The sequence below is a fragment of the Gossypium hirsutum genome, chromosome D03 (genome assembly GCF_007990345.1).
Source record: "Gossypium hirsutum isolate 1008001.06 chromosome D03, Gossypium_hirsutum_v2.1, whole genome shotgun sequence".
Lineage (NCBI taxonomy): Eukaryota > Viridiplantae > Streptophyta > Magnoliopsida > Malvales > Malvaceae > Gossypium > Gossypium hirsutum.
Window position 1 is genome coordinate 8370729 of NC_053439.1, and position 12857 is coordinate 8383585.

At 33.2% G+C, this 12857-nt stretch overlaps 1 protein-coding gene and 1 long non-coding RNA gene across 6 annotated transcripts; one reads left to right on the forward strand and one right to left on the reverse strand.

Moving 5' to 3' along the window:
• Positions 1–281: 281 nt before the first annotated feature.
• LOC107950554 (probable arabinosyltransferase ARAD1) lies at positions 282–5653 on the reverse strand. The gene is made up of 9 exons (XM_041089715.1): positions 5174–5653; positions 4852–5025; positions 4109–4266; positions 3873–4020; positions 3114–3229; positions 2896–3034; positions 1772–1882; positions 1210–1278; positions 282–716 (listed from the first exon to the last, which is right to left on the reverse strand). Exons 1-9 carry the CDS (start codon positions 5651–5653, stop codon positions 570–572), a joined length of 1542 nt encoding a protein of 513 aa, XP_040945649.1. The 3' UTR covers positions 282–569.
• Positions 5654–5774: 121 nt separating this feature from the next.
• Positions 5775–8985, forward strand: LOC107950555 (uncharacterized). Of its 5 annotated transcripts, XR_001698104.2 has the most exons (6): positions 5775–6484; positions 6611–6719; positions 6877–6934; positions 7413–7506; positions 7932–8002; positions 8123–8501. It is a non-coding gene; the product is annotated as an uncharacterized lncRNA (long non-coding RNA). The 5 variants fall into 5 exon arrangements; XR_005911142.1 differs by having other exon boundaries at positions 5775–6788; XR_001698101.2 differs by having other exon boundaries at positions 5775–6719.
• The last annotated feature ends 3872 nt before the right edge of the window (positions 8986–12857 follow it).

Genomic DNA, 12857 nt, shown 5'->3' on the forward strand with positions numbered 1-12857 from the left:
TAAGATCGGCTACTTTTAGTGCGTGTGCACATCATGAGAAACGAAAGTTTTTCTTAAAATTTTCAAGATCTACCAACACCTCATAGTTATATAAGGTTTTTACATTTGTTTTTTCCTTTTGATCATTCACTTTACAAGAGTCTACATAGTCTTATAAAATGGTCCACCTTTCATCCAAGTCAAAGTCAAAACTTTAATTTGTTAAAAACATCTATTTAGGTTCAACCCAATTCAAATATATCTACAAATATACCTTCAATTTTATCTAATTCCTCCATAACTACATAATCCAACCCTGCCTGTATTAAAAGATATAGTACCCAATGATAATAATATACAAATATAAATTTTAATAATTGTAACTCAAGTTGACTGTTGGAACTAAGACCCAACCAGGTGTCCAAACCATCCACATATCGAACAGATTTACACGGATGCTTCAAGTGGGCATATCTAATTAAAAGAAGCACGTCATAAAAATAAGAATGCTTGCACCGCCCCCCAAATCAATCTAATATCAACTAGGAAACAAGAAGCTGTCTATGTATAATGATTCATACACAGCACCTTCAACCGGAGAGAGACTGACCAGATAAAGTACTGGATGTGGTATTGTTGCCAGACCTGCAATCACAGGTACAGACACTTCTTGATTCTTTAACCACGCGCTGCGATCTCCGAGTATGAAGCTTGATGTTCACCAACTTACCACCCATCTGTTGCACACAACAAATATGTGGTAAATTAGTAGGACTTACCCAGAATTAAAACACCATCTATTCTTTAAAGACAGTTATTGCCTATGTTACTCAGACTAGGAATGAATATTGGATCAGATACAAATATTTTGGATTTTTAATAACTTCTTTTATATCTTTAGAGAATCATACCTTAACATCTATCATGACAGTTATTGCCTATGTTACTCAGACTAGGAATGAATATCGGATCAGATACAAATATTTTGGATTTTTAGTAACTTCTTTTATATCTTTAGAGAACCATACCTTAACATCGATCATGACTATTGGATGATGAGATTGCATATTACTGCTAATGCTATCTCCAAGATAATTTATTTTATTTTAAACTTCTTTTTGAACTGGAACAAGCTTAAGCTCAAAGCAATAAAGTCGGTATAGTTTCAAATAATAAAAAAACCGAAGATACAAATATAAGCCAAAAATTGTGGTGAACAGAATTACAAACCATTCTCCAAACCAGATCTTCTGGACCCAAGGGTTGAGCAGGACTAGAATACATGAAATGCCTTGAGAACTGGAAAAAAAAAAAGAGAACAAAATATTTCAGTCAAATTCACATTATAAAATATAGTATTACTTGTTAAGATTATCATACTAACTTAAAAGATGAAAGATAAGCAGGAAATTGATAGTACCATCCAATTATAAAAGAAAAAAAAAACATAACATTTAGGTAGAAAAACAAAAATCAGAGTCACAAAGAGTTTAACATTCAAAAGATACCAAGTTTTGGTTTCAAAAAGTGAAATGCGAGCACTAATCAAACACTAAATTTCTCCGCATGTACAAGCAAAATGATTGTAAGAGGCATAAAGATATCAATATTCAAAGATGCAAAGTTTTGGCTTGAAAATGAAATGAGAATAGTAGACCAAATATTAAAATTCTCCGAAGTACAAGCTTGGACAACATGGGTAAAAAAATTGTCTTTCCATCTAAACAATGCACAAGATGAAGGTAAAACAATTCTACAGCAGGATCAAGATGCAGATTTTGCAATCACAAACCTCCACAAGGTTCCTCCTCATTTCTCTGATCTGAGTAGAGCTAATGCCTTTTAAAAATGGCAGAAGCCAACCAGGTTGCACAGCATCAGTCGAAGAAACAAATATAGCTATCTGCATGAAAGGAAACATTAACAATAGATTATGTGACATAATCTAACTGCATAATATGCAGAAATTATGAGACCCTATTGAACTCTTTGATAGCAGCTTAATGAACTTCAGTGCAAAATTTATTTCATTGCTTCTTTAACTGTTTCAATAGGGTCAAACAAATTCTTAAAGGGGAAAAGGAATATTATAAAGTATCCCGGTATATAATAAATTTCATACAGTAAAAAATTTCCCGGAATTTGGTACAAAATGAGAGCATATCATTGTCCCAAACATGACATACTGGAAGATAGAATTATACAGAGGGAGACAAATGTCCTCACTCACAGGCAACAACAGAATCCAACACATCACTCAGTTAAAAGTCTGTTCATCTTTCTCTTAAACAAAATGATCTTTTACTCCTGGACATACATTTCAAAGTGACCACCAACCATATTCAAACATTCCTCAGTACCGAACTAAGCACCAACAAAATTAAATTAGCCATTGCAAAATATGTAGCACAGAAAAATGAATGCTAGCATGATCATGAGTTTATTGTATCCTTGATGAAACAACACCAAATTGATTCATAAATCTGGTTCTCAACACTATGAACGGTGATTTACACAAACTGCCAACCGATAATAAAGAAATCATAACCATTCACTTCATGCAACATGAAACCATGGAGGCTGTCTATCATAAACCTTATGAAGCAACAGGTAAGAGCATATATTCGGGAAAAAAATTGCAAGTAGCAACTTTCTATAAATGGAAAGAAAGAAAATAATAGATTATTTCATTTCATCAAGCAACAAAAAAAAAAAACAGAAGGCTGGTTTCCAACTGAATGGTCCTTAACTTGCTACAATGACTGGAATATCATTTTCAACTCATACCAATAATACTTTCAGTATCATATATAAGCAACTAGGCAATCATTGAACAAAAAGTAAAAAGCACCGTCAGGGTAGCAACAATGCATTGAAGGAAAGGAAGTAATAGCTAAAGCTTTAGAAAATGCACACCTTTCTATAATCTAGTATTCCTTCAAAAGGAAGTTCCAATTCATCACTAATAATAACAGGTATACACCCACTAACAATAGCATCAAACAATCTAGCAGAGGAAGGAGTGTCACCAGCTGGACTTAAACAAAATATAGACCTGATGACAGAGGAAACAACACAACCATTATGACAAAGCAGGTCAAAAGACACAGTATAAGAGAACCATCCCATCTTACCTGCGCATCCCCTTTTGTGCAGCAGCTTTCCCTTGATCCCCAGATGTTCCCTCCTCTATCACTACGTCCTTGGCACCTGCTAGTTCTGTTACAAGTTTAGAACGTATTTTTCCTCCCTGAAAAAAACAAAACTACAAATTAACTATCCAAGAAATAGAATGAGATACATTAGCATATGAGACACAGGAGAGAGAATATTGGGGAGAAAACAGGTAAAGCTATTCTCTGGTCACCATTAAAAAAGGACAAAAGTCAAAAGGATAGGGTAAACAACTCACCATCAAATCAATAAAAAAAGGTTGTCAAATAGCTTTTAAGAGAACTGATATAATCTCAAAGAGAAAACTTTTTGTAATGCTCTTTCAACTCTCTACCTCTCTCTCACTCTCAAGCAAGCAAGCACGGAGACACACATAGAAAGCCCAAGAAGGTATCTTTCTTACTTGTTTCACCTTCTTCTGTTTAGAACTAACAATTGGCAAGTCTTTATATTAGAGATAAAAACCCTTCGATCTTCACAGGTAACAATGAATAATAGGATTATGGTTATTCCATTGTCCCCTTCCTCCGCCTCCTCTCCTATATTCTTTTTTTTTTTTCCTATTATGCCATTCTTGTGTTTGGAAAATAGAAAAGGTATGTCCTAGGGCTAGATATCTTGCATATGCATATTATCCTACTTCCTTTCATGTTCTATCAAATTTAATTAAAGAAAAAAAAAGAAATCAAACAGTTTAATAAGCCACAAAGAACTCTTACAGCATTTCTCTTAAGTCGGCCACGGAAGAAAAGCAGTATGGTTCTCTTTGATTCACTTTCTGACACACATTTTGCATCACATAAATCAACATTCGGAACATATGGGAGAATGAGGTCCTTCTCCAGTGATACTTGCCCTGGCTTGTACCTAGGATGTTGAAAGAGATCGCTTTTCAGAAGCTGAAATGATTATAAACTTGCAAGATAAATCTCATTTGCAATAGTCATATAGTTACCAATTCCCTGTGGAATCCATATCTGGTAGAAGCCAAATTGAATTTTTTACATATCTGCGAACCGACTTAAAGGACCATGGATGATGAATGGGAAATATATGATCCCTTCCTTCAGATCGTTTCCATGCAGGCTGATCTGTTACCCATTTCAAGGCTTCCTGCAACCATAGAAAATAAGATCCAAGGATAAGTAAATTCTAAAACCTAATAGCACAAATGTCCATATAGAACAATACAGACAAAGTCCTTTAAGGGAAATTATGCTCTACTTAGTCCTATATGTCGCCGAAAACCTTTTGAAAGGAAAAATGGAATTAATAAAGGAAAACATAATTCATGAATTACAAGACAAAACTATGATAGGGTACCCAAGAAACAAGTTAATGTAAATTAAATATTGAGAGTTCAGCTTATTGACCGCACACTAGTTAAGATTCTCTTGCATACAGAGGAGCTAAAACATGCAACAAGCTCAATCTAGAAAATGCTTAGAAATTGATCCAAATGTGGTTTTCTTTACTTGCATTACCTCCCTTTGAAACGAATCACTCGGTAAAATAAAATGACCTAAATTATCAACACTGATAAACCTGAACAACCCAATAAGCACGACACAGACAACGCATGCACTTACTAAGAACACGAATACGAGTGGAAACAAGTACCTCTTTTAAACAATAAAAACCACAGTAATAAGAACATGTAGATACAAAAAATCCTAAACCCTGGAAAAGCACTCACACCCTATATAACGCCTTGCATTGTTGCTTCTCCAACAAGAAAAAGCTAATTGTGGTGAAGAACGGCACGAAAAATAAATCTGCCTCTTCCTGCCTATGAACTCTGACAACATTTTTCAAAAGCCTTTCGGATTCCGGCGCAATCAAATCCGCCCATAGCCAATAATCAATAGAATGCTGCACGACCAGAAAAACTTCTTGAAAGAAAATTATAACAAATAATCAAATTTCGCAGACACTCCAATCGAGAATCTTCTACAGATTTCAATGATTGTTCAGGAAAAGGTAGAGGAATTAGTTTCTATTGAAATACACGATAATTTACTTGTTCGATTAAACGGTGAACAGGACTGCCGTTGGAGGTTAGATTAGAGGTTTCTCGGTAAGTATTCCGAAACAACCAAAGTAAATTGTAGGTGAACTTGTTGGGCATTTGGTAAACGTAAACCCTAATCGGGAAATTCAGCGGGTAGTACGGATCTCCATGCACCCAGTCCATTTCCTTGGCGAACTTTCGGTCGTCGAACATCCTTACGTCATCTTGGAGCAGCGAACGCACGGTGTCGTCGGAAGAGCGGTGGTTGAGAGCCTTGTGAGTAAGGAAGTGTTCGAGGGAAGCGACGAAGGAGGTTTGGGGTGGGATGAGGGGGTGAGGGTAGGGATGGGTGGTGGAGGATGCAGCGGGGTCAGAGGGAGGAAAGAGGAAGAAGAGGAAAGAAAGAAGGATGAGTGAGAGGGAGAAGAACAGAAGGAGAATTTGAGATTTGGATCTCGTCAAGGACGATGGTATTTGCTTAGCTCGCATTTTTTTTTCTTTTTTGAATCTTTTGATATCGGAGAAGTGAGTGTGTGAGAGAGAGAGAGAGAGTTGCAGAGGCAAGCAGTGTTTTTAACCGAGATCTGATATGGAATGCATGGATCTTTTAATTTTGTTTGTTTAATGATGAGTTAAAAAGAAAATTTTGATAAATTTAGCTCTCACTTATACAATTTTCTTTTTAAGAGCAATACTTCGATTCATATAACCATGGTTATGAGTTCGAGTACTTTTAAACTCTTCTTATTAAAAAGTTGAGAGAATATATGAATTGTTATATGTATTATATCAAGAAAAAAACATTTATGATTAAAGCTTATAATGAAATTATTAAAAAGGTTCAGAATGTCATAATAAAATGGTTCGATTTCACCGTTAAGGGCACGTTCTTCTCTGCTTTTTTTCTCTTAAAAGCAAGAAGAACAGCCATCATTTCAGAATTTTTTCCACCATCAAAGAAGTGCTTTTTGGCTGATGGAGAAGTTAAAAATTTTAACTTTTCTTCAGCCAAAAGTCCGTTTGGCTGATAATTTCCCATTTTAACCTGTCTTCTCCCCCAAAAAAGTTTCTCTTCTCTGGTTCTTTGGAGCTTCCTAGAAGGTAAGTAATTCGTAATCTTTTTCTCTGTTTCTGAAATTTCACTTCCCTAATTCACAACCCTAACATGTTTCTCATTATTCAATCTCAAATCTCAATTTGCGATTGAAAATTTCCATTTATTTGGTTGTTTCGAACGAAATTAATCATTTGCGGACTAATAAAATCATCTGATCTTGAGGTGGAAACAACAAAGTTGGTTGCTTTTTGAGTTCGTATGAGGTGGGTTTGAATTTGGATTTAGCGTTTGGATTGAAGGAAAATTGATAAGAGTTTCAATATTCCTTTCTTTTTTTCTGTTTTCAATTTAAAATTCTGGGTTTGATTTCAAATAGTCAATTTCCTTAGCTCAATCTCAGTCTGCAACTCCGTTGACCAGCCTTCAATCATGGCAAATTCCGTGAATTCAAATGATTTTCTGATGAGCTCCAAATCATCATCGTCAAGGAAACAAAAGGTATCCACCAATTCACCAAGTTCTTTAAAAATTCCTTCTTGTGAAAGATCAAGATCTGCTGCCATTGATGTATTCACCAACTTCTCTTGTTTCCTTTCATTTCTTTTCGTTTTTTACGGTCAATTGGCAACTTATTATTTTTCTGTTTGTTGTCCAGCTAGTTCTTCTTTGGTTTAAACTGTGAAATTTGATTTTGGAATCGGAATTCAAAAACGGTAAGTGATCTCAAACCTTATTTTATGTTTTATCTAATTTCTGTCTGCATTAGAAGATGGATGAGTTCTGCTTGTCTCGGTTTAGCTATGGTTCAATCTCGTGAGTATATGTATTGTGTTTATCATATGGCAATATGTGCTGGATAAGAAGGTTTTCCCCCATTTTTATATACTTGGATGGTACTCCACTGGGAGCGACGCCCAGGAATCCGATATGCACATTCATAGAGCCGTATGATTTGCTAACCATCCTCTCACAGTTATATATAGATAATTACTTTGTAATTTATGTTTCGATGCATATTTGATTGTGTTGCTTATTATTAAATATTTGATTGATATGGTGATGATCATGAAGAAATGGATTAGGTCTGCTTTCCACTTCTATTTATGACTTATTTCTACAATGGAACTATAATGTTGTAACACTTGGTTGCCTCTCCTTCTGATAATTGTTTCTCCTTGTTCATTGTTACAGTTGATGGATATTAATGAAAGTCCTCTCTATGTGCTTCTCAATCCTGCAATCAATCCTACGCAAAAAGATCTTCCAGTCACCATTTATGAAAGTGGTGTGTAGCCTTTCTCTTCATTTCATCCTTTTATGTTAATCAATACCTACTGTCTCTTATTCTGTGTCTGAATTTTTGCAATAAGGTGTCCTGTGTGACATTATACTATATTTTTAAAGTTTAAAGTGTAGCTGAGTTCAGTTTGATCAGGTTACCATCTAATTTATTCCATCATATTGCCAGAACATGTTTTGTTTGCTAACATGAGATTTTACATTCTATGTTTGCTGAGTTGGTCTATTTGTGTTAACTTTTCTTTAATCCTAGAATGATCAACTCATGTTCTTGCTTAAAAGTAATTTCTGACCATTTATGGTGGTGATTAGAAAGGGATGACAATATCATTAACACTAGTCTCCTATTGAATTAATTCAATGTGCTTATATCATCCTGATAGGAACACACTCACTGAAAATCTTGTGCAGTTTTAGGTAGCTTTAATAACCTTTACAGTTCCTCATTATTCTTTGGAACTTGGAAATTAGCAATCTAACTGGTAAGCCTTTTCTATTTTGGTACTTTAGTCTGCTGCTTTCACTTCTTAAAGCATATGCAAGTTCAGTGTTGTTCAATATATTTGCAAAAGTAATGGTTATTGTAATGTCTATCATTGCAGAGGTTATAACATCAGCAGAGTTTCACCCTGCCCACTGTAATATGCTAGCATATAGTAGTTCAAAGGGCTCAATTCGCCTCATTGATTTGTGGCAATCAGCTTTGTGTGATTCTCATGCCAAATTGCAAGTGTTTTACCGTTTTTAGTTTCTTTTGTTGAATTTACTGAGATTTGCACCAAAAATTGAACTATTGTTATTATCCTAAAGTTTAGATTTAAACAAAATATGTTCTGCGAAAGTGAGGCTATTTCAATTGTTGATGTTTTGTCTGTTTGTGCATCAATTGTTGATGTTCTGAGACTAATGTATTCATTCATGAAAATTTACTCGTATATGCGCATAAGATTGAAGCAGATAATCGAGATTGTTTATTTTGTATCTTATATTGGAGATCATTTTGTTATCTTGTGATCCATCATATCTTATAAGCTTGAACTTCTATAAATGTTCCCTTTTATTTCAAGGCCATACCCTTGTAAATGTGTGCTTTCAAGGTTATCTATGGAAAACAAATAGTTGGTCCAATTGAGCCAATGCTTAAAACTACAGTATTTGCTGTCTGCTCCGTGACTGTAGGTTAATGAAGCGGAGATGATGTCTTTGAATCAACAGAAAAGAATTGAGGAGCTCGAAGCACAACTAAGGGAAGCTGAGGATATAGTTAGAGATCTTAGAGCAGAGTTGAGAGAAGTACAAGATGAGTTGGAGAAGCTGACTAAAAACTCAATACAGTGTTCGAGCGAACAAAAATCAGGACACGATGCTATAACTTCTAGTTTAATGAATTCACTTTAAGTTGTAAATACTATTGTAAAATTTTTAGTATTTATATTTAGTATATAAATATTAACCCTTTTTAAAACTTTAATCTAAATATATGTAATATTTTAATTCGTTAAGTTTATATTTTCTATGTTATGTTAGTATATAATATGAGTTATATATTTAAATATATTTTAAAATAAAATAATACAAATTTCTTAAAAGTATTAATTAAAATTAAAAAATAATTTTTATATTTAAATATTTAAATATAGTTTATATATTCTAATTAAATTTTATAAATAATTAATATTAATTACTTAGAAATATTTAAAATTAATATTATATATTAAAATATTAACAATAAGTTATAATAAATTATTTTTATATTTTTGCTAAAATATCATAATATTAACTAATTTGAACATTATTTAAATACATATTTGTTACTTTATAATCTCATTTCTAAAATGGACATTTTATTCTTCAAAAGCACTTTTTGACAGCAATGCCAAACACTCAAATTTCTCAAAAGCACTTCTCAAAAGTACTTCGCAAAAGCAATAAAGAACTGGACCTAAGAGCAAATGACTCATTTCTTGTGTCTTTTTTTATTGCATTTTATCTCATCAATGTAAGTGTCCGAGATAATCTTCTGCTCTATAGTTCTAGAGCTATTTACAACCAACTAATAAAAAATTTTCATATGTACTAATACTAGCAAATGCCTCAAAGATATCATCATTGATTCTCCCAAAAGGCCACGATTACCGCGAGCAAACACATTAATTTAATGACGAGAAGCACATTTTTTCTACTGTAACATTATTTTTTAACGATGTTGTCGTTGTTGACATCATTTTTTGATAAAACGGGGTCGACTTGGATTTTGAAAATGAAAATGAAAACGGGAGTCGCCACTAATCCTTTTTTATAAGGTATGATCGGGTCACCTTGAAAAGTGGTTGTTTTTAATAAACGATTTGATTTTATTAAAACAACGATTTTGGTCCACGAAATTCAGAAAAATAGGTTCGGGAGTCAGTTACACACGATGAAGGATTAGCATCCTCGATACGCCCAAAATTGGTACCTAGTTGATTAGTTAAAGTTTTAATGTCGAAAATTGAAAATTTTGAATAGATTTAAAGTACGATCCTTTATTTTAAAAACTTATATAAATCAAGTTACTCGTGAAGACCCTCTCATTTCAGAAAGAGAAAATGTCACACCCAATGAGTTAGGGCACGCTATTTTACCTCTTCAGAAATGAGCTTGTCTAAAAACTAGTGCAATAAAATTTAAAAGGATATTCAATTGTTTAAATCAAATAAAAAAATCACAACCCAATACGTTAAGGCACAATTTCTCAAAATTCTAAACATCGAATATTGCCTTTATTATTTTTTAGAAAAAAATCTTCATCTCGAAAAAACAACGTGTCATATCCAATGCGTTAGGACACAACGTATTGAATTCCCAACAATGAGCTTTTTATTTATGTTTTTTAGAAGAGTATTCTCGATTATTTAGATTCAACGAAGAAAATCGGAACCCAATACGTTAGGGCTCAGTTCTCTCGAAGATCTCAAATACCAAGTATTACTTATATTTTTAAAATTTCTTTTTTTGAATCTGGGTAAAAATAGATGTAATGAAATGACAATTATGATGATGTAAGTAAAATAATACAAGCAAGGGCTACAGAATAAAATAAATACAAGGACAAACTAATATAGTACACAATAGCAAGCGTATAAGGAATAAACTTAAAACATTCATTCTAAACAACGTGAATACAAATGAAGAAATAAACAAAGAAAATGAATAAAATTATAGAAATGTAAAAAGATATATACGTGTGTATATACACAAAATCATAGAAATGTAAATATATATACATATATGTATATCTTTTAAAATTATTATATAAAAAAAAGTAAGTAAGCAAATGCATACATATACGTGCGTAGAAATATGCATACATATGTGTATATATATTATAAAAGGTACATAAAAGTATGTTTTTATATACATGTATTTAAAAATAAGTATGCGTATATTTCTTATATATATATGCACGCAGACATATATGTATATAAAAATATATAATACAAATATATATATAAATATACATGAGTTATAAAACGAAAATAAAAATAAAAATAAAAATATCTACAAGAAAATATATATTTTAAAAGCATAAAGAATATATATAAGTATATATTTATGGAAATGGGGCATGGTTATAGATATATAAGTATATAAGTTATGAAATATGAAGAGTATATATAAGTATATACTAGTATATAGATATGTGTAAAAAATATCAAATGTAAATATACATATAGCTACGTGCATGTATATAAAAATAAATTAGAAGACATACACATATACACACATATATATAAAAACATGTATGCGTATGTGTCACGGGCCAAAGTGTAAAGCTCGTGACCATGGCACAAGAAGCGCCCCATGGAGGTCTATCGATTAGATGAGGAACATTTAGCCCACAAGAACTGGCCCGATTCAGAGAACTATTGAAGAAGCCTGTCAGATTGAAGCCTAGTTGGCCCGATGATGAAGACATGGCAACTTAGGCTAATTTTAGTAACTAATCTTAGAAGATAGAGAGAATCATATCTTGTAAAGATTAGATTAGATTTGATATGGCAAATCTTGTAAATCCCTAAAATCAAGGGATATAGTGAATCTCGTCTGTCGATGTAAATGTCTCTTGACCGTCGGTTTTGGGGGAGCTCAACTATAAATAGAGAGCCTCCCCCTCATTTGTACTCATCCATTGTAAGCTGAATTCTTAAGAGTAATAGAATTCTTGAGCATTTACTCAAACACTTTGCGTGCATTCTTTCTTTGGCTTTTTGTTGTTCTTTTGTAGCTTCTTTTGGCACAATCGCTTCCGTTATACAAATTGGTGCCTTGGAGGAGTTCTAAAGAGTCCTCACTTTTGGGCGTAAAGGCTGACTTAGGCGAGTTTGGGACGAACAGATCGCCTAAGGCCGCACGGATTGCGAGACGAAAGGTCTAGCCCCGTGACATATGCACATGATTACAAGAAATATAAAAATGTATATACATATATATATATATAATTATATAAATACAAACATATATCTACATTTATGAAGAAAAATAAAATAAAATAAAATAATATATATATATGTATAAGTATGTACATAAACTAAAATATAAAATAGCCATGATGATGAATAATAGAAAGAGTTGGACTAAATCGAATAAAAAAATAAAATTTGGGGTTGAATCGCAAATAAAACCAGAGGGAAGGGATTATATTGAACGCGAGAATAACATAGAGGGGCTGGAAGGGAAACTTTTCCTTCTCCTCTAAACAGCGTCGTTAAAATAGGACTAAATTGAAATCAGAAATAAACTCAAGGGGCAAATTTAAAAATATGAAAAAACTGATCGAGAAAACATTAAAAAGCAGAGGGGCTAGAAGCGCAATTTTCCCTTCCGTAAGAAAACACGCGGATCCTGTAGCTAGTTGGGTCGTTTCGGGTCGGCTAACCTTAAACGGCGTCGTTTTGGGTGTTCTGGGGCTAGGCCAAAGCGGCGCATTTTTGCACCCCTATAAATTTCAAAATTTTCAAAAAAAAAATTCATTTTCCCTTCTTTCATAAAAAAAACTTCAAACACTCTCTCAACTCCCCCTTTCTCCCTAAAAACCGGCCAAGCTCTAGCCAATGAACTGATCATCGGCCGCCGCACCGGCCACCATCGGCCGCCGCGCCGGCCGCCGTATAGTTCAAAGGTCAGATTTTTTTTTGTATATATATTTGTATACTCTTTTCTTAAAATAAAACAAATGTTATTTTATATAAATATTTCAAAAGATGAAATTAAAGGAAAACTCAAAAAAAAAGTAAAAAATGGAAAAAGAAAGAGAGCTCAAGAGCAAAACGAAAAATCACCTCTGAAGAAAGCTTT

Coding starts and splice junctions, on each gene's coding strand:
- LOC107950554 (XM_041089715.1), bottom strand. CDS start 5,653: ATGCGAGCTAAGCAAATACCATCGTCCTTGACGAGATCCAAATCTCAA. Junction 5,026..5,173: donor TTCACCGTTTAATCGAACAA/GTAAATTATCGT, acceptor CTGGTCGTGCAG/CATTCTATTGATTATTGGCT. Junction 3,035..3,113: donor GCACAAAAGGGGATGCGCAG/GTAAGATGGGAT, acceptor CTCTGTCATCAG/GTCTATATTTTGTTTAAGTC.